Below are 22,934 nucleotides of genomic sequence, written 5' to 3'. Positions count from 1 at the left end.
AGTTCAGGTGGGGCTGCTAGCAGAGGAGAAGGTGAGTAGTGGTTTGATTCTGGATAATTTTTTAAAGGTAGATTCGATATGATTTTTTGATGGGTAAGACACAGAATGTTAGAAAGAGAGGAACAGAAGATAACTCCACAGTTTTTGGACTAAGTAATTGAAAGAACAGAAACATATTCGACTGAGAAGGGGAAGGCTGCGGGTAGCCTCAGACCTGTACATATTCACGTTTTCTGGGGAAAAGACATATTCACAGGTTTTCTGGGGAAAAGATCAAGGGATCGCCCTCGGCATGAGGAAGATGATGGTTCAACAGACGGACACCCAAGAAGTGATTGACAGTTTCTTACAATTGCAGAGTTGAGGAAAGAGGTCTACTAAAAGATGTAAATTTGGGAGTCATTAGTCATTCTACTGAATGTGTAGAGTCATCTAAGAATAGGGCTGAATATGATGAACTGCTCTGCTCACTGGTCTGCTGGCTACACCAAAAACTTTGGTCCGATAATACAACCGATATGAAGTCACTGTGCCAGGAACTATTTCTGTACGACTCTCCTGAGCTGTGATCTGAGTTCGGGTGCATAAAATAGCAAATGCATCTTTACTGTTTCTTAAGAACAATTCTCAAGTGTAAAACAAAAAGGAACTCATAGAAACCAAAATAGAAAAATTCTGAAAGTAAAAAAAAAGATCTAAAATCAACTACACAGTTGACGGGATGAGCACTGGGTGTTATTCTGTATGTTGGCAAATCGAACACCAATAAAAAATGAATTTATTATTAAAAAAAGATTAAAAACCAAAAAAATAAATAAATAAAAAATAAATAAAATTAAATCAACTACATACTTTTTAATTTCCACTGGAGAATAGACAAAATTCATTGATGATTCCCCTTCAAAAAAGTTCTACTAAAAAAAAAAAAAAAAAAAAAAAAAAAAAAAAAAAAGTTCTACTAAACTAACTAGAAAATGAGTATCTTTCCATTTAAATCTAGTACAAATGAGCTTTATGTACAGCATCATAGCAGTTATTAACAGGAAGTTCTATACCAGGCACTGATTAAATCTTTACATATATTATCATCTCATTCAATCCTCAATCCTGTAAGATTGTACCCATTTCACATATGACGGGGCCGATAGAGGTTAAATATGTGAGCTCACATGGTTATTAATAAGTTCCCGTGCAGAGATCCAGTTCCAAATCAAATGAGAACTACCTGCAAAATTCAAACAGCACAATTTAAAAATAAAATCTGAAGAGGCAGTAATACTATTTTATTTTCAAATAAAGTGTTTTAGAAAAGATTAAATAATTCTATGCATCCAACTTTCTATAGTCAATAGATGCCTTGCAAAAGGTTGTTGGAATGTCATCTCCTTCCTTTTAAAAAAAAAAAACAGCAACAAACTAGCCCCCAACCCCATGACTCATGATTCCCATTGTAAATAGGACTTCTCTTGCTGATTGGTACTGATGACTGAATCAAAAAATGAGCAATAATTTGACGTTCATTATCTGTACTTTCAGATTTTTATCTGCAGCAATGATTAGGTAAAATAATGTAATGCACTGTCAATGATTTATTGAAAATTTATTTCATGTAATAAATTATATAATTCACTTTTATTTTTAAACAGTCTACACCAAAAAATATTTTTTTGAAACATCTTTTTCTTTTGGTAAACGTACAGGGTAGCAGGCTGACATGAGCTTCAATTCTAGTAGGTAAAGTCCCCTCACAATTGTTACGGTGAAACATAGCTTGTCTTCACGTTTCTCTAAAAGTTCCAAGTTGACATCACTTGATGAAAATAAGACCGGTATAAACACTTTGAGATTTTGCCTCAGGCCTTAGATTGAACTGAGTATTAGGTGGGATGTTATAAAGATCTATTCATTAGCCCTGAACTCATCACCTGACATGTGTACACACCATATGGCTGAAAGGAGAAGGAAAGCAAGAAGAAAGGCACAAGACTCAGTGGGGAGGTCTCAGACCTGTACATTAAGAGTGGCCATAAGGAACATATCATCAACATGATGTGACAGACAAGGCAAAGCTGCTTACAGGAATTTCTTTCTTAAGTGCTAATAGCATATTCACAGTTTTTACCAAATTATTCAGAGGGCACCACACTTCTGAAATGACCAAGTTTCTATGTACACAAGCTGGATTTTTTCCTAGTTCCAAAATAAAGTCAACCTCATGAATGCAAGACATAACACAACCATCTAAGGGCTTGGGAGAAATTAGCACATCTTAGGAAATGGGAAGAAAAAACTCAAGTTTTAGGTGTACCAAACGTACATGCGTGCAAAATCTTTCTCTGAGTGCTACACGAATGAGACTCACCAGTTTGCTGCTATTACTGTCAACTGTCGGCTGTTCTCCTCTTTGAAGGGACACAAGAATTTTACTCTCGCGATGAGCTACTTCAAGATTTTTTTTTTTGAGCTATTTCAAGATTGAAGTAATCTCACCGGTTTAAAAAAAAAAAAACTGTCTTTATTTCATTTAAATTTTCCTAAAGCCTCTCTAAGCACATAGTCTACAAATGAAAACACAGCCTATAGCTTCGGCCTCGACAGAGTCATGATGGCATGATGGGGTGCTTACAGAAACAGAACCACAGGACAGTTATGTGCTGGGGAGAAATATCAGTAGAAACTTAATTTATATTTAAATTTACCATCCTGTGTATCAAGTGCCTATTGGATGAACAGAACTGTATTCAACAATTCATATTCTATAACTTCAACTAATACTTAAAGCTAAATAGAAGGATTTATAGTTGAACACTGGGCTCTTAAGGCTGGTATCACATATCATTCCCTGATAGAGAATTCATCAGCAGAGGGACATAAGAGCCAAATTGAGAGCTGGATTTTAAAACACCTTTCCCTGCTGAGCGAATAAGTAACACATTGTGTAGTGACCTAAAGAATATTTTGTGTTATTCAATTTTCTTTTCTGGGAAGACTACCACAGTCCAATGACTTTAAAAACCAAACTCCCAAACTCTGCCTGAGAACCTTAATAAGGGCAGTCAGATCATAAAGACAGGTCATCTTAGTCCTGATCAGAAAAGGCATCAGGCCGTTGCTCCCCAGCCACTGTCGAAGGTAACGAAGGCCAATTATGAGGTTTACTGGTTGGTACTAACAATTTAAAATAAATAATTGTACATACTTATTTATAGTTACATGTGGAAATGGACAAGAGTGAGCAAAAATGAGACTGGGGTAGGAGCGAAGGCAAGCCTGAGTATACAGGACCTATGGCACCTCTTCAAAAGCTCTTGTGAATTCTAGGACCTCAAGGTCAAATATAAACCAGCAGGAATAGAGCTGTTATTCCAAAACCTCTGAAAAGAAAGAACTAATAATAAAAACTGCAGCTGATTTTATGCACCAGGAATGAAATGTTACAACACATCTATCATTCACATGTGGGTTCATGTAATTTATCTTCAATTAGAATTATTATCTATTCAGCAGCTGAAGCCCAAGAACTGCTGATACACTGCAGATGAGAAAACATTTGCTGGTCTCTCGGCTCCGGCCTTCTCAAGCTAAATGATGATCACACAGTATAGATCACTTGTTCTAGAAAACCATCTTGGCTCATGTGTACAGTAAGCTGTGCCACCAGCACTTAACATTTCCAACATCGCTTCATTTCCTCTCGTAGACTCCAGAGGTATGGCTGGGACTCTTCGGCTTTATTGGTTCTACAACTCAGTCCCAAATTCATATAAAAAAACCTCACACAACCTTTTTATCCAGGATTTACACCTCTGAAATGTGTTACTATAGCTATTAAAAAAAAAGATATCTAAAATATCGGAGCCCCAAAGATATAATAATTTCAGAGTAACCTTTACAATATTTATAATTAAGTACTTTATCTGAACAGTCTTGACTTCCAAGGTTGTCAGGTTAGTGTCAGTATTTTAACTTACACACTGATAGGAGTGGTATCTGTCGGAGCTCATGTTTAAGATGGTTTACATTACTAAATCAACAAAGAAAAACACAACCCAGAAACTGAGGTGGCATTCTCAACTGCAACGTTTTCAAAAGCATGTTCAGCGGGATGTCAGTAAGTATTTAATTGGAAAAAAAGGGTTCCACCTTTGGTTAAGGCCATATTTAAGCTGGCTTCCAAGGTATCTCAGAGCCTTTAACATGCTGATAGGCAGGTTTACAAAGGCCCAAAATTATCTGCCTATGAAACACTTTATCCCCGTGAGCATCTCATAGGAATACTGCTCCACCAAGGAGGTATAGAGAAATAGGACTTTGGCATTTTGGTGTACTCAAAAGCTTCACTAATTCCTCAAGCTTTGAGACATTAGTCTATTTCTCAAAAATAAACAATAAAAATTGTTATAGCCAGTAAGTCTGGAATATCAGACTAAGAAGAATGTGAGCATGGGGATGGGGGAAGGGGTGGGCAGAGGGAAATACATCTGTTTATCCTACTACATCATTTTCATCTCCCTAGCAAAAATATGTTCAAAAATACCCAGGTTAACCACTCTTGATAATGGCTATGTACAACAGCTGAACAAAATGTCCAATATGCAAAGCCTGCTTCAGGCAAAAACAGTGGAATAAAGCTTTCACCTGCCCAAAGGGAAAAACGCACAAATGCCCTAAGATCTCATGTTTAGAACTGGTAATCCTGGTTATCACTTAAGAATCTAACGCTATATAATTTGATAACATTTGTAGAGCTTTCTTCTTTGAAGCGCTACTGAACAACTAAAGTTGCCGTGGAAAACTTTACTTGGGAAGTTTGTTTAGAGTAGTATTCCTCGACCTCAGTATTACTGAGATTTGGGGCTCTGCTCTGGGAAGTTTTCTGGTCCACTGCAGGATGTTGAGCAGTAGTACCCCTGGCCTCCACCCCTAGATGTCAACAGCATTCCACAGGTTGTGACAACTAAAAATGTCCCTCCACGTTGCTTAGATATAAGCAAATCATCCCCAGTTGAGAACCACTGCTACTGAGTGAAAACTGAAGCTTACGCCTGGACTCTGCTTCCCCGGGGAAGTGTCCATTTCACAGGCAGACCATGACTTACACATATCAACATCTTGTAAATAGTAGCATTGGATCATTCTAAATTCTCTGTGACCAGAAACATAAGTAATTTGTGAATGGTATTGTTAGGAGAAAGCATTTCAAAAAGAATTAGAAGTAATTTGACTGTCACATTAGTAAGAATTATCTGAATCATGTTTAATTGACAAATATTCTAACAATTAGAAAAAATCTTAATTGTATTTTATCTGTTAAGGGTCATAATGATTGAGGCAGTCTAAGAGTAAAAGAACCTAACAGTCCTCAATGGCTCGCTCAGCCACATTCTATCCCTTGACCAAATATTCTCCGTGAAATTCTCAATTCCGAAACCTCAAGTCTTATCTTTAAACTGCTTATTTGCACTGCAGCCTCATCGCTTTTTTCAAATGATAAAAAAGAAACCTTTCAAATGTCAGGAAGAATTCTGGTACGTGTCAAAAAGCACATTATCTAGTTTTAAAGCCATTTCTTCAATATCCACATCTTCAGTTTTGTCATAATTGTCAACTCCAGATACATTACTCTCCTTATTTTGTTCTTTTCTTACTGTCTTTAAACACTTGTCAAGTCTCTTGATGAACAAGTCCACATCCTGCATCTTCATTCCAATGGCTGATGCAGCATTGAGGTAAGCGCAAGGGTAATTATTTGTATGTGACATAAAGCCTCGGAAAGTGTGGCCACTCACGGTTTGCACAGACCCAAGAGGCACAACCCTGAAAGGGAAAAGATTATTTCTGTTTTTGTACTAAGTATGGAATCTGACCTTCACATATACATACTTTAATGGAATACTGAAATTTCTAAGTCAAACCACCACCTTGACTAATTGCCGTGTATCACCTCAAATAACCAACAAACTGGAATTACACTTATCTGATCAGTGTGGTACAATGGAGGGTGTTAGAGCAAGGACCCAGGAAAAAATCCCGTAACTGCTTACAGCAGGGTGGTGGTTAGCAATCAGTGATATTCGGCAGTGGTACATGCATTTTTTAAGTTTGATTTCATTGGCATACTTGATCATAAGCAGATTTCTAACAGTACTTTAAAAAAAAAAGTCAATTAAGATCAACCTTAACAAAAAGACAAATAGTAGCAACGCTACAAGCAAGGCCAAGAAAACCATTTTTGGAGCATCAAAACTATGCTGTATATGGATACAGTTCATCAAGGTAAAAGCTGAACTAATCTAAGCTTTTTTCTTTTAAAAAGTTGTCCTTTGATGTAAAATCTCTAATCTCTGGTAGTCAGAGAGAAAGTCTTTAATAAAGGCATGTAAAGAAGAGTACTTAGAGCAGGATATTTCTTTTCAAGTCATTTTTCTCTGACCTCATCAAATATAAAATGAAAAATGAAATTCATTTTTAAGCCATGTACATATAGGAGCAAAGAGTACATTTTTCAAAGGCAGTACTTAGACAATAATTGCATAACCTTTTTGGTTCAGGAAATGGGCTTTTCCTTAGAAATGTTTTCATCCAAATTTAGTAATGAAGATGACTTATTTCCAACACCACAATGTGACACCACTAAAGATTATCTAACAAAGGAAAATAAGGATAAGAATGCATATGGAGGTGCTGAAACTCTGTCTGCAGGTCCTGTAACAACAGACAGGAGTCCCACCCTCCTGAGATGGTTTCCAGTGCAGGCCTTGCACAGGTGGGCCAGCACGGCCTTACAAACTCTCCACCTCACCCCTTCTTCACCCGTGACCGATTTTCACATGGAGCTCAGCAGATATTTGGGGGACAACTGTTTGGGAAAAGTACTTTATTACAGTTACCTTGGAAAAGCCCCGTAAATCCAACCTCTTTTAGACAGACTTACCTGGCTCCAGAAACCTGTCTGGTAAAAAGCATCGAGCCGAGCTGAGTGATAGCTTTGTCTTGGTGTTCACCTTGTGTCTTAAGTGTCATAGCTGAAAAAGAAAAAAAGGATCCCACTGTACCTTGGTTCACCAGCACAAAATCACTCAAAAAACAAACAAACAAACAAACAAACAAAAAAAACCACCAAACACTTACTGATGGAGACTCTACTTTTGTGTGTGTTAAAATACACATGACATAAAATTTTACCATCTTAACCACTTTTAGGTGTACAGTCCATGATTAAACACATTCACACTGTTGTGCAACCATCGCCACTGTCCATCCCCATAACTCTTTCCATCTCACAAGATAAAAAGACTGTACCTATTCAACAATACCTCTCCATTCTTGCCCCTGTGCCCGGGCTCCTCACAGTCACCATTCTCTGTCTCTGTGGTTCTCACTACACTAAGTACCCCACACAAAAGGAATCATATATTTTTTGTAACTGGCTGGGGAAGTTACTTTTTATTCATTGTCAAATGGCATGATTTCATTTTAATGCACTTAATAAATTATAGTAAGCATCTGTTTGCATATCAGACAAAAATAAGTTAATACAAACGAACATACTAAGAGTCAGAACAGACTTTCCATTTCACCCTTATGGAGAGTGAACTTTCCAATAAAATAGAACAATGACACGATCAATACGGTAGTTTATTCAAATTCAGTATTTGAATATTGCAAATACTCAATATTTCAAATATTCAGGAATATTTTCAGTATATATGTAAGACTAAGTAAGATCACCTTCTGCATATGCAAACAAAAATCTTACTGAGGTTATGTTGGTAAGCCATGTTCTCCTCACCACTATTAGCTACCATTTCCTGAGGACTGATTTACCATACTAGATACTTTATAATCTTAACCATTCTTTTTTTTTTTTAAGATTTTATTTATTGAGAGGGGAGCAGGAACAGAGGGAGAGAGGGACAAGCAGACTCTCTGTGTGGAGAGGAGCTCAGAGTCCAATGTGGGGCTTGAACCTGAGATCATGACCTGAGCCAAAATCAAGAGTCAAATGCTTAACCGACTGAGCCACTCAGGTGCCCCTCAACCATTCTTTAACAATTGTGTATGAGGAATCATTCTATTTTACAGATAGGGGAATGGGGGTCAGAGGTTAGTACATTGCAGAATTGGGATTTAAATCATACCATATCATTTTCTACAACATCTACATAGTTTATATACCAGCAAAGGACTAAGTGGGATGGGTTTTATTATACATCGGTGGCAAATGGTTTTCCATGGAAGCCTATTCCTGAAAAAGGCTTCAGTTACAAATGATTGATTCTTTAGTTTCCTCAGATATACATAACAAATGAAACATGTTATTCTATGACTAGTCACAAAAGGGATAATTATGAAACCTAAAAGTTAAATGTATAAAAGTCAACATTCGTATTATCTTGTTTAGTAGTCCTTATACTACATGACAAAAATATATAGTCCTTATACAAAGGAAATTATCATAAATACAGATTTCTCTAGTATAAAGACGCTCAGGAAAATAATCATAGCATTAAAAATAATAGAGATTTAATTTCTAACCTTATGATGTTGTGTTAACTGGTAGAAATTTTAAAAAATTTTTATAGAGCTCTTCCTAGTGACTAAATGATTTTGGTTAGAAAGAATTAAAGTATCATTTTCTGTATATGCATTATAAAAACTTAAGAGTGATTTAGATTCTTTTCGGTGTATACTTTTTATCTCAGAAATACACTAAAGCATTTCTAAAAGCTAGGCTTTTTCAATTTTCAAATTAATACTGTATTCAACTTAGAAATATCATTTTAACCAGAAAGAATTCATACTCTTTCTAGAAATACCAAGTCCCTGCTGGGAAAGGTTAAGCAGCACTGATTTTTATTTTTCTTAAGAAAAATATATTACCTAAAGATATGGGATTGTGAGGTGTATGCAACAGTCTTTCATTGTAGCTTTCTGACAGCTTCTTCAGTTGGCTGGACAAATATGAAAACATTTCCTGCAACAACAAAATGTTACATTTAAAGAAAATCAAATAAATGCTTATTGCAACTTACCAGATTAAATGAGACAAAATCTGTTTAGTGCGATGTCTATGCTATAAATTAACTCATCTATGTGCCCTAGGAGCAGTTCTTTCCTTTGACACAATATAGTGAGATTCAAAGCCACCACAATTATTAGAAACCACAGGCTTTAGGTAAAGAAGGCAAAGGACCAGCATATTTCCTTCTTTGGGACTATTATGTATCTATCACAAATCTATCCTCTTTTTAGAACCTCCAGGGCCTCCACTCTAATCCAAGTGGCCATCAATCTGTTCCCTGGACCACAGCAATAGAAACTAAATGACTTCTCTGCCAACTTTCCTTGCCCCTCTATAGTCTGTTCTACATGCAGAGGCCATGAGTAGTCTTTGAAAAGCATAAATCAGATCATGTCCCTCCCAACGACGAACTCTTCTGTAAGTATTACAAAACCAAACTCTTACCTATAAGGCCCAAATGAACTAGCCCAGCCAAAGCCAACTGCGCAATAGTCATTCCCCCCACTTAGTATAGTGCCGGCCACATCAGCCTCCTTTCCAACCACTGAACATGTCAAGCTCCTTCCAGTGTCAGAACCTTCATGCCTGCTTCCCCAAACTCAGTTCTCCCAGAATATTCCATGGGACCTACCATTATGACTTCCCTATTAATGAACTCCTAATCTCCCTCCTACAACCACTCCCTAATTTTGGTTTCTTCACTATATGTATCAGAATCTGAAATTATCTCATTTACTTGCTTAAATGAATACTCCCTATAACTATCTACTCAAATGGGAAAACCTGAAAGCACGGACTTTGTGTTCTTCATTACTGTTTTCCAAACACCAAGAAAAATATGCCAGACTTTTAGCATGTAAGTGACTTACGAAAAAGTAGTTTAAAATGCATTTCCTTTAAATTGCATAAATTCAAAATTAACAATTCCATCTCAAAAGAATATAAGCAACTAAAAATGAAAAATTGTATTCTTGGTCTTACTCTGAAAAATAATATAAATCTAATAATAGAAAATAAAAAATATTTTAGAAGTACAAAATTTCACATGTACATGTAAGTAGTTTAACAAAGTTTTAACAAAATACTGTAAATAAGTATTAAATTGGAAACCGTTAGATAAAGTTCTACTTTCTAGTAAGCCCTTTATAAAGTGTTAAAATAAAAATCTGCCCAAATAAGTCTTTCTGAAGAAGTGCATGTGTACTGACCTCATCCAGTCATAGTCAAAACACACAAACTCTAAGGATACACCATAGAGCCAAGGGCCAACAGAGTACCCAAGTAGAGACAGCAGGAAACAATACTTCTACTTCAAAGGCCACAAACACTGCTTCAGTTTCTCTAAGGTAAAGGCTGGATAGTCTGATCCCACTAAATCTGTCTTTTATTAAATAAAGAAGAGGAAAGTCCTACCAAGTTTGTTCATTATTAATGAGTCTACTCTTAAGATCCCAAGTATTTTTGCCCTTGTCAATATGGTATATTTTATACTCTGCCCTAAAAAATTTTAAATTTTTTTTTTTAATTTTTATTTATTTTTGATTGTCACACAGAGAGAGAGAGAGGCAGAGACATAGGCAGAGGGAGAAGCAGGCTCCACGCACCAGGAGCCCGACATGGGATTCGATCCCGGGTCTCCAGGATCGAGCCCTGGGCCAAAGGCAGGCGCCAAACCGCTGCGCCACCCAGGGATCCCGGCTAAAAAATTTTAAACTAATAGTCATTCTTAAATTTTTAGGCTATTTTATAAGATCAATTCTCTCAGGAAGTCAGAATCACGAAGTCTTAGATCACTAAAATAAACCAATTTTTTTTTTATATTAGAAAAGTTAACATCCACATTTGCCACATCTAATGAAGCCACGAGGAAATGTTACTATTAGATGTAATAAGCCTTTCTCTTTCATTTAAAAAAAAATATATAGAGAAATATTTAAGGAGGCAAATGTTACCACCATTTGCAAATTGTAAAAAGCTATGTAGGCAAAAAAAAAAAAAAAAAAAAAGCTATGTAGGCATCTGTTCTTAGACAAGTAGATTTCTTGGCCCCCCTCTCTTCAACTAATATTCTGATATTCACAGTATATCAGAAACAGTAAGATAATCAAATGGAATGTAGAAATGAAGAGTTTTTTTCTGGCAACTAGAACAATCTGTTATCTTTTAGTACTATATACCAGTGTTAATGAACAGTAAAATTTCTGGGTTTCATTTATATATTTTCAACTACTATAAAGTAACTAGATCATTAATTTAAATGCTCTTTATTGATTAAAAAAAAGAAAAAGGCAGTAGCATGTTTTAACTTAGAGATTAACTGCCGATTTTTCATCATCTGTTACACACCAAAGTCTTAATCTGCATCTGTCTGTCTAGTTCTTAGTCTCAAATTCAACGTCTCATAAGCAGAAACAAATCTGATAGACAGAAAAAAATGCCTTTTATGGATTCCTCCGTTTTCCACCGTAACAGTTACAGCAAAATACTTCTTTAAGCAGCAAGGACAAATTTAAAATATTATTCTATCTAATATGGCTGCCACGGTCATCACTGATGTGGTCACACCTGGAAACTAAGAAAAGCCTGATGAGTAATTAATATGTACTTAATTTGTAGTTAGCTATTTCCCAAAAAAAGAGGAAATATTTCCTTAGTAACACCCCTAGAGGGTGCTTTTAAACTTATCGATGCACACATGGCTATTAAAAAACTCAGATTTTCCTAATACTCCATTTCTAATACTTTAACGAATCAGTTTTAACTGGTTCTACCAATCACTTCCTAATGCCACTAGAATTCAGCTTTAACTGCGGTCAAAATCTTTAGACTACAAACATTATACTAATATCACTAGCATGGGAGTAGTAAGACAAAAAAGAAAACATTTGTGAGTCAAGTTCACAGCCATCCGCAAATACTCAGTGTAAAGGGCTATGATACGTAATCCAATCAGCAAAGAAGCTGAAATGTCTTAATGCACAATATATGAATCCCACAATATCTGACAGCATAAGGTCCTAAATGCTCTCCCGTTAATATCACTACATTTAAAATATATCGTTTAGGAGACTGAACCACTATTTCCCACATACTACTTAGCTAAGCAGTTTTTTTCCTGATATATTAAAGGTACTACAAAACCTGCACTATTTTTTTGCCACAGTTAAATCTATAACTGACATTTATTATAAAATACTTCTGTAAAGGGAGAAATTTATAAGCACCCAAAGCAAATGTATATAGAAAGATCTTACTTAAAAGAAATGAAATATTATTGATTTTTCATGTCTTTTGTGCTGTATTTAACTTAATTTTAAAAGACTCTTCACTAGAGATAAACTGAACTGCATACCTGAATGCTAATGTCAGCTATATTTCTAGAATAAAAATACAAAACTTTACACCATAGTTCAAGATGTTAATGGAAGGGAAGTTAAATTATATTAAGCATTATCTTTCACATGGCCTTTCACAAATTGATTTGCAGTTGTAAAGCCCAACATTTAGCCTATCCCTCCCCATAACCCCCAAATGTGCATAATTCACTACATTTTAAGGGACAATGTCTTCTGTAATCATGCTTTTTGAAACATACTGTTTCACGTTACAAGAGAAGATGAAAATAGAACTTCACAAATTATTATGTCTTACAGAGTTGGTAATAAATCAAAAGGGAAACATAACAAGTGCTCTAACGCCTCCATAATACCATGAAAGGGCAGATGGACAACAGACTGTAGGTACAGATCCATGCACAGAGGTCCATATGTGCAGATACCAGTACTAACTGCAATATGCTGCTCTGACTGTGGCCAGCTGAAAGGACCCGGGCATACTCAGCAGGCCATGCATCTCAGGCTAAAGCACTGCTTTCAACAACTCTTCTGTCGAGGCCATTGCCAGGTCTAAAATGCAACACTTTTGAGATTCAACAACTCCTCTTTTAGGGCTGCAAATCTAGTCATGTTTCCAAACCTAGCTTTGTTATAGGACAGTGTTTGAAGTCGTATGTCTGATGTTCTTCTAGAACTTAGCTGATCTTCCAAAGCCTCAGCTAACAAACGCTAGCCATTGAAGCAACCACCCACTGCCCTTGCTCTTCCACACTTGTCCAATTCAGGAGATATCTGCAACAATGAGTGATTATCTGCTTGCTCGGTTCAGCAAAGCACTCTTCTAAAAGGAAAGCTAAGCAGAATGATGGCCTTCTCTGGAAGCAAACAGAAGTGGGGAGAAACTTCTAAGACTGATCTTTCTTTTTTGCAGAGAGAAACTCACAGAAATAATGTCTTAAATGTTAACCCCTTTTCTTAAAGGCCTCTTCAGTTAAATTCCTGGTCATCTGTCCCATCAGTGAAGCACATGCGTGGATCGTGGATCGGGAAGGGGCCGAGGGCAGGGGTTCAATGCACACACACAGTCCCACTCTCTCTGATCCTTTCACCCTTCAAAAAAGAAGACTTGAGAAGGAATGGCTTCAAGCTGAGTTCTTGTCTGCCTCTACTGTGAAAAGATAAAGCCCTTTCTGAAGAGATATACTAGATGAAATAACCTCTAAAAATATCATTGTGGTGAATAAGGGCACGGAATAAAAAAAAAATCCTAAGTTTTCTTTTAACACTCCTTTTTTAGTACGCAATAACACCGATAATATAAAAAGGAGCTCTCAGTGATGGTATATAAATAGCTCTGGCTGAAGCAAAATAGCTTTACCTCAGCTTCTCCAGAACTGAACCGATAAACTATCACGATTAAATTTTCACAGTTCAAAAGCAAGTCCATTTAAACAAAAGAGGCCCTTATTTCTGCAACAAATCCAATAAAAAAACAGTATTTATGCTACATATATGCAATTATGGCTTATGGCAGACATCCACATTTTTCAATGAAAAGATTTGCCTGTTGAATGAAGTTGTTAAAGAGCAAACTTTTATTCACTTAAAATGACAGAGTTCTCAAAGGAGCATTTTAATACTTTGAAGATTACTACTTCAGGTAGTCTCTGTTCTAAGTACATTCTATACAAAGAATTTTAAATAAAACCTATTAATATATTAGAGCCTTTGGGGTTTTACATACCTCCAGTAGCTAAGAATAAAGGGTCATAAGATCATCATTTTTATGGGTCCAATGCCTGGTACAGAGCGGGAAACCACTCCCTCAATGCTGGATGAGTGACTGGAAGCAGTAAGAGAGTGGTTAAGACATAAAGCACGGAGGCTTTAGAATCACACAGATCTGGGTTTCAGTAGCAGTTCTGGCACTTTTTTGTGCTCTTTGAATAAGTACTTAACTTCTCTGAGCCTCAATTTCATCTATAAAATGGGGATGATATCTTCCTCACAAACTTGCTTTAAGTAGTACATGAAATAATGAATAAGTAAACCTAACAGAGTTCTTGGCACACAGTAAACATTCATAAAAATGCTAAAACTTTCCACCCATCTACTTTTCCCTCCTAAAATAATTTTCAGGTTAAAATAGCTAACATTAGTGGGACACCTGTGTGGCACATTCAGTTGAGCATCCAACTCTTGGTTTTGGCTCAGGTCATGATCTTGGGGTCATGAGAGCAAGCTCCATGTAGGTCTCTGCACTCAGTGTTGAAGTCTGTCAAGATTCTCCTTCCTACTTCCTCTGCCCTTCCACCCCACATTCGTGTTTTCTCTCTCTTAAATAAATATTTACCAAAAAAATAACTAAAAAATAATAATATAAGTAACATTAGCTGACAGGACTCTTTACAGACACATGCTAATACCCTGTAGCTATATCCCATTCTTGTCCTGTCCCTGTGTATTCCACTCTACTCCATCTAGATAAAAGGAAATGAACAAAGTTCTGAATGTTACAAAGAGAAGTAACCTCCTGACATCTGAGATAGAGTCATTCAATTCATAGATACCACTAGAACTTAAAATGCCCTATAAGATATTTATATAATGACTAACAAAGAACAAAGTCCCAATGAGAAGTAGAGCTGGGCTACCTGCTGGATCTATTTACCAGTTAAGCTATATATTCCTATGGTCATTCTCAAAGCTGGTAGATTTTCTTTTTCATGCAAAATGTACACATGTATGAGTATTTGGAATTATCTTGAAGTAGCTGAAAATTTTAAAGTCAAACCATAAATGTCAAAAGTCAGAAGAACCATGGCATTGCAGAAATTCTTAGATTCCAAAAAGACGACAGAGTACCCCTACAATCAACAATTCCAAAATCCTAAGATTAAGAAATTAATTTGAAAGTGGAGTACCTGCTAAAGAGGAAGACCTATTCCCAGAAATACAGGACCTGTTACACATAACAGGTCATCACCATTTTAACTCACTCCTTTTCACAAATTTGCAACTATATCCATATAGAGAAATACTTCCATGAGAACACCTAATTATAATGTCAAAAAGTTAATTTGCAGGACACCTGCGTGGCTCAGTGGTTGAGCGTCTGATTTTGGCTCAGGTGGTGACCCTGGGGTCCTGGGATCGAGTCCCTCATCAGGCTCCACACAGCGAGCCTGCTTCTCCTTCTGCCTATGCCTCTCTCTGTCTCTCTCACAAATAAATAAATACAATCTTTTAAAAAATTAATTTACTTTCTAATTTTCCAGAAAGATACTTATTCTGTGTAAAACATGAGATGATTAAACAAAACTAAACCTAAGTGTTCCCAAATCCCTTCCATTGATTCATTCAACAAACATCTGATGAGCACCTAATATATCAAGCAAAGGATACGAAGAACAGAGAGGGATGAATGTAAACTCCGAGGGAGACAGGAGTCTCCCAAACTACCTGTAATCAAAGACCAAGTTTCAATTTAGACACTTGATGGGGATTTGGGGCAGAGGCGGGGGGAATGCACTCAGATCAGTTTAATTATTAGTTAGTTATCATATACAGTTTCAATTCAAGAACAGAAACAGGAAATATGAAATAGTACATTTACTTGATATAATAACAACAGCATTAAAACGTTTTAAAGTTTCTATCTACATTATAAAGAGTAATCTTTAAATGTCTAACTTAAAACTTTATGTAATAATTTTATCAGAGCTATTATAAATTCCAAAAATGAATTTTTAGCCAAATCTGCAGAGGAATCATTATAAGGTAAAGAGCAACAATATAAGAAAAGACTATAACTAGGATAACTGAAAAGATCAGAAATAAAGAGATAACTAACAAGTTATATCATTAAGCTTTGATATTTGGGATGCTCATGCAGTCCATCCCAAACTCCATAAGATTTTATCTACCTATGAATTAAAATGCTAGGACATTGTTGTGTTTCTTCTCCAAATTTCTATTATAGATACAAGTGACCTGTGTGCCCCCCAAACAATGGGTTTCAAACTAGGATGTACATCAGATTCATCAGGGAAGTTTGTTAAAAATGCAGTTGTTTGAGCCCCATTCCAGACTTACTGAATCTGAATTTATCCTAAAGGAAAGCCAATTTTATGAAGTGATTCAGAACAAACTCTCCAATAACTGGCACAATACTTTGCTTTCCAGACTCAGTCTAAGGTACCCTTTAAGAGTTTTTACAGTTATTTTAGTCATCCACTCTATTTTATGATGACACCATAGATGTCTAATAAATGTACGAGTTGTACTTTTGTAGAACAGATGTCTCTTCCTCAGGGAGGCCTTCCCCAACCCTGCCAGAACTGGGTTAGGTGCCCCAGCTGGGTTAGGTGACACATGCTCTCATACCTTCTGCTTGTCCTTTCATAATGCCAGACAGATTTATAATAGTGTATTTAATATCTAGATTTCCCCCGACTATAATTTCCATGATGGTAAAGACTATATAAGTCTCATTTGTGAATGAGGGCCTATGCATAAATATCTCTTTGCCCGAATAAATGAATGAGCAGGGTCCAATACAGACTATAAAGAATCGTGATGGCAGGCTAAGGAATATGGACTTTGTCTTGCAGGCAACCAGAACCCAAAGCAGAATAACCTGAAGAACTTTAAAATATTAGTCTGGTACTAGTCTAGAACATAGCAAATTAGAGAAGAGTAAAATTGGGGATCAGGAGAAGACCTGGTAAATGACTGTAACGATCCAGGTATGATGTGGTAAGAGCTTGAGCTAAGGGGTTGTAGTAGTGGAAGTAGAAAGGAGCAATTGAATGCTGGTAAACATTATGAAGGACTCAAGGATATAAGAGGAATCAAAAAGCATCAGTGTTAGAAATCTAATTTAAAACAGAAAAGGGGGCAGCCCGGGTGGCTCAGTGGTTTAGCGCCACCTTCAGCCCAGGGCCTGATCCTGGGGACCCGGGATGGAGTCCCACGTCAGGCTCCCTGCATGGAGCCTGGTTCTCCCTCTAGCTGTGTCTCTGCCTCTCTGCCTCTCTCTCTCTCTCTCTCTCTGTCTCTCATGAATAAATAAAATCTTTAAAAACATAAATAAATAAATAAAACAGAAAAGGGAATTTGTTGGTTCATCTCACAGCCAAGTCTACAAGCAGGCACGGCTGGATCCAGAGACACAAATGACTCTTAGTTTCATTTTCCCTCTCATATTCTCAATTCCCAAGAAGACTCTTGGCATGGCTAGAAACATGGTAGCTGAGTATTAAAATTATCTCCTTACAGTTTACTATCTGCAAAACAGCAAACCCTCTCTCTCTCTCTAAAGGATCTACCACACCTGCTGGAAGAGATCTACTGTCGCATGCCCACCTGTGAACCACGTAAGCCAGATCATATGCCCATCACTCTGAAAAGACAGTAAGAAGGGATGCTGTGATTGACAGTCTCAGTAGGATTGCCTGGTGTCAGGAAGGGGGAGTTCTCAACCAACAGATTCCACACAAGTAAACACCTTATATCCTTTCTAAAATATAACTGAGTTTTGGTCAGAATCACCAAATTCATTCATTGTTTTTGCCTCCTCTGGACATTAGTAGACCTAAGTCTTCATATTGATAGCTATATAAGACAACTACATAGCTACCAGGCTAGACTATTCATCCATGTAAGAAAAAAGCAGTAGAGTTTAAGGTTAAGATAGAGGATCAAAGGCCCAATTGCCTAGCTTTAAACCCATGTCCCACAATTTACCTCACACGTGTTACTCTTCTGTCCTTCCATTTCCTGTAAAAATGAGGATAATGGGAACACCTCACAAAAATATCTGTGAGTTCAAATATCTTTTCCATAGTGAAACAACCAGTTACAGGAGAGTTAAGGCCCACGGCCATCCAACACAACTAAACTCTCATATAAACAATATAAACATAAGAGTTTTGCTCATCTACAAACAGGCTTCCTCTGTCATATGGAAAGGGTTCCTTGGAGGCCTTCTCTTAGCTAAAACAATCTATGACCATGATGATTACTTCTGGGAGTTTATGAAACTGGAGTTTTATTCTAGTCATTTGAAAATCTTGGTTAGGTTTATTGAGGTATAATTTCAGAGGCCTAGTTTTTAGGAGTCCACTTCTATGAGTTTGGACAAACATACACAGCTACAAAACCACCCCCACTATCAGGATACAAACCATTTCCTATCCCATGAGCCCCCTTCCTCAACTCATAACTCTGACAACTTCTCTCTGTCCTATGTTTTGCCTTTTCCAGAATAGCATATATATGAAACCATATAATATGTAGCCCTTAGAGTCTGGCTTATTTCATTTAGTATAATGCATTTGAGAGCCATTATTTTGTTGCTTATATCAGTCATTTGTTCCTTTTTATTGCTGAGTATGTATGTACCACAGTTTGTTTATACACCAGATGATGGACATTTGAGTTGTTTCCAGGGTTTGGCAATTATGAATAAAATCTCTATAAACATTCATGTATAGGTTTTTGTAGAGACATAAATTTTCATTTCCCTTGAGTAAATAGCTAGGAGCAGGATGGCTAGTTTATACGGTGAGCATATGCTTAACTTTCTAAAAAACTGCAAAAGTGTTTTTCCAAAGTTACTGTACCATTTGTGTTCTTGCCAGCCATGTCTGAGAGTTCTCTACTTGCTTGAGATCTTTGCCAGCATTTAGTCTGGTCAGTTTTCTTTATATTAGCCCTTCTACTAGGTGTGAAGTGGTATCTCGCTGGTTTTCACATGCATTTCCTAAAGACTGATGATGGGTCTCTTTTCCTACATCATGTAAATCTTAAGAGATGTCCCCATAATACTAAGTAAACAATTATCTTCCTATGGACTAAACTGGTGAGGGGAGAGAGGTGGCTAGAGGAAAATAGGGAACAAAATTTTTCAACTTCTACTGCATATGCATAAGGCTATTGAGAGGCTCTATCAGATAATACATATAACATATCTTAAAATATGGAAAGTACTATTATAAATCTAAAGGACTGGGATCCCTGGGTGGCGCAGCGGTTTGGCGCCTGCCTTTGGGCCCAGGGTGCGATCCTGGAGACCCGTGATCGAATCCCACGTCAGGCTCCCGGAGCATGGAGCCTGTTTCTCCCTCTGCCTGTGTCTCTGCCTCTCTCTCTCTCACTGTGTAACTATCATAAATAAATAAAAAATTAAAAAAAAAAAATCTAAAGGACTATAATTGCTACTGAATGTTAGAAACCTACATAGATGCAAAAACTGTAACAGCAGCCTCTGGCTCTCCCAGATGAGAGATGAATAAAACATTTTAGTTTGACCCAGACCTACCCTGCCAACACTGTCTCTGTCTACAGTTTTGGAGTTGTCCCGAATTAATTAAACCACTTTCAGTGTTGCAGATGAAGTCCAGTTTTCAAGCAAAAATGTCACTTTTCTTTCACAGCCAACATAACCAATGCATTCAGCATTCCAGTAATGGCAAGGGATGAGTTATCTTAGAATGAGAAGCTGGCCAGATTCTGACCTGGTTCTTCTCCTCTGACTGACATCTCACACCTATACAAGTCTTCAGACATCCAAGAACTAAAAAGGAAAAACTTGTTCATTTGTCTTTCAAAACCCTCTATCTTGAATATCTTGAAGTGATAAATAAACTGAATTTAAGTAAACTAATAGGAATCTCTGATGTAGAAATTTCGCAATAAAAAACAAAGGCGAACTCACCTGTCCAAGGTCCCTCACAACATCTGAACACACAGGAAACAACGATCACCTGAAAACCACCTGGCACAGGATTCCATTCAAAGTAGATCCCCTAGGACCACACTAGCTAGCTATATTCTCAAAGTGACAAGCCAAAAAGCAAAAACACCAATAATTTGGAATAAGTTTAGTCAAGGGTATCATTTAACACCTAAAAGGAAAGCTTACCTTTCTTTCTTTCAATAGCTTCTTATAGCCATTTGATCCAAGTGATAACAAAGTAATAAGGACATCTAAAGAAGGTGAAGCTGAAGCTCTTCCTGAAATAAGATAAACAAGTTACATTCAGGAAGGGGGAAAACCCTTTAGAAATTAAGATTTATTATAGTAGCCTGGGTACAAATGGATTTTTGTTGTTACTTTTTCTGAAGAGCAACTGATTTATTTACCTGGATACATCTTGCTGATTTCCTGAATGAAGGAATCATTAAAGCCAGCAATTATAGCACCACCTACTGGAACCATAAAATTTTTGTCCAAGCTCTGAACGAAAGCATCTATTCGGCCAACCCGAGCCCCCTGGAATGAAATACACGGAGTATTACATACTGGCTTGTAGGAAAAGAAACGACAACTGCTATTAAGAAATAAATACCATTAGACAATGCATGAAAAGTCAGAAATAGAGCAACTATTCTTATTTTCTTTGTAACAGTGCCAACAAAGGATTTTTAAGCATGAAAATGAGTTTTTAATGTTGCTCCTATTAGGTGAAAAAGCACTTTATAGTCTCCAACCTGCTTTCATACAAAAAAAAATCATTACATCCTCACAACCACCTTGGGAGGAAGGCAGAGTTTCAGTATTATTCCACGTGGGAACTCAGCTTTTCATCTTAAAGTTGGCTAAGAGTAGAATCCTCCCATACCTCTCATCCTGTCTCATCTGTGATCTTCTATTTACAACAAAGGCCAACAGTGGGTCCTGCAACTATTAAGTAATTTTAAACACCCTCTGAGCTCAAGAGTGGCCACCATAATCTAATGTAGCTTACCCGTGTTGCCAATGAATTAACACCTTTAGGTACTTCTCTTTGATGCTTAATCTGACTACTTTAAGCAACAGCTCTGCTCCTACCACCACTCAGATAACAAAAGAGAAAAAAAATTATTTTTAACAGCAACTAATGGAATTTTTTTTTGTATACTCTTGGCAATGTTTCTACATAACTCATGTTTCCTAATGTTATAATCTTAGATGATCTCATTCCACTGCAAATGAACTTCAAGTGAAAATCTAATATTCTGGTGAAAAATTGAATACTTACTTCCTAGAAACGTAAAAACTAAGTTCTAGTCCCCATCCAATGTAGTCTGTGACCTTCTATCTAATGTGCTTCAATTTTCTCCTCTTAAAAATAGAGATACTATCTAAGTTTCAACTAAGATAGTTTTTTTCTTTATCTGTAGCGACAGATTTTTCAATCTGTATTCACAATCTACATTCCTATTAATATTATAACCACATATGACCTTCATCTTCACACTTTCCCTCCACATCCATATCTCAGGGAGAATAGAAGGAGCAAATAGATAGCCAGCCTAATCTAAGAGACCAGATCCAGGCAATAGGTAGAAACACAAAAGCAGGAAAGGGAAGCAGACTACTTTGGAAGCTACTGCATGATTATTTAAATCTTAACCTTTCCCTGTTACTCTTCTAATTTCCTCATAAACTATGATCAAAGAAAATCTCACCATATCACAGGAAAACAGAAAGAAGCATATAGAGACTAAGAGAACCATATAAGACTAATAGAATAAATAACTGAACAGCACACAAAGTAGTAGCACATAAAAATAAAGAAGAATACTCAGAGTTGTCTTTTATTAACATTTAAGTACTGTCCAGAGCTTCCTAAGAGAAATGTGAGCCTAAATCAGGAGCAGGAGTATTAAGAGAACAATCACTGCCAGACTTTGCTAGAACCCCTTCATCATTAACACACAGAAAGTGGGGTGCCTGGGTGGCTCACTCAATTAAGCATCTGCCTTCGGCTCAGGTCATGATCCTGGGGGCCTGGGACTGAGCCCCATGTTGGGCTCCCTGCTCAGCGAAGTCTGGTTCTCCCTCTCCCCACCCCCTGCTTATGTTATCTCTCATGCTCTCTCTCTCTCAAATAAATAAAATCTTTAAAAAATAAAAAAAATAAAACACAGAAAGCATAAAGAGCAGGACACTACGGCAAGAAAGCAAACAGCCTCACAAAAAACAAACGGTTTTATCAAAGAAACAGAATGAATGAGCCCCAAAGTAGGTCTAAATATTTTTTAGGGATCCCTGGGTGGCGCAGCGGTTTGGCGCCTGCCTTTGGCCCAGGGCGCGATCCTGGAGACCCGGGATCGAATCCCACATCAGGCTCCCGGTGCATGGAGCCTGCTTCTCCCTCTGCCTATGTCTCTGCCTCTCTCTCTCTCTCTCTCTCTCTCTCTGTGACTATCATAAATAAATAAAAAAAAAATTTAAAAAAAAAAAATAAATAAATATTTTTTAAAAGATAATTGAAGCTTTGCAAATAAATGTGAAAGTATGAGTTTTTTTCTTTTTTTTAATGAAAAAATACTTTTTTGTCATTTTTATTGAGATATAATTGACATAGTATGTATAAGTTCGAGGTGTATGACACGATGATTTGACATATGTATATATTATGAAATGATTACCATAGGAAGTTTAGCTAATATCTATCACGTATGGCTTAATAAATTACCCGCTTAGCAAAAAAGAAAAAAAAAACAGCAAGCTGGACCCACTCTCAATGAAGTCAGAGGATATCAATGAGAAGGAAAAAAACCCACCAGAATAAGGCTGAAAG

The 22,934-nt window shown here is 36.9% G+C and overlaps 1 protein-coding gene across 2 annotated transcripts in view; it reads right to left on the bottom strand.

Annotated features, from left to right (window-relative positions):
• Positions 1 to 1,585: 1,585 nt before the first annotated feature.
• SEPSECS (Sep (O-phosphoserine) tRNA:Sec (selenocysteine) tRNA synthase) overlaps positions 1,586 to 22,934 on the bottom strand; it is a 36,633-nt gene continuing 15,284 nt past the window's right edge. For both annotated transcript variants that reach the window (XM_025437218.3, XM_035714442.2), the window contains exons 7-11: positions 20,509 to 20,638; positions 20,288 to 20,379; positions 8,884 to 8,977; positions 6,935 to 7,025; positions 1,586 to 5,817 (exon numbers count right to left, since the gene is read on the bottom strand). In XM_025437218.3, coding sequence (XP_025293003.2) covers positions 5,514 to 5,817; positions 6,935 to 7,025; positions 8,884 to 8,977; positions 20,288 to 20,379; positions 20,509 to 20,638 — 711 coding nt within the window. In that variant the 3' untranslated portion in view covers positions 1,586 to 5,513. The remainder of the gene's footprint in view (positions 5,818 to 6,934; positions 7,026 to 8,883; positions 8,978 to 20,287; positions 20,380 to 20,508; positions 20,639 to 22,934) is intronic.

The sequence above is a fragment of the Canis lupus genome, chromosome 3 (genome assembly GCF_003254725.2).
Source record: "Canis lupus dingo isolate Sandy chromosome 3, ASM325472v2, whole genome shotgun sequence".
Lineage (NCBI taxonomy): Eukaryota > Metazoa > Chordata > Mammalia > Carnivora > Canidae > Canis > Canis lupus.
The sequence above is the reverse complement of the archived record's forward strand: the minus strand, read 5'-3'. Positions and strand labels throughout refer to the sequence as shown.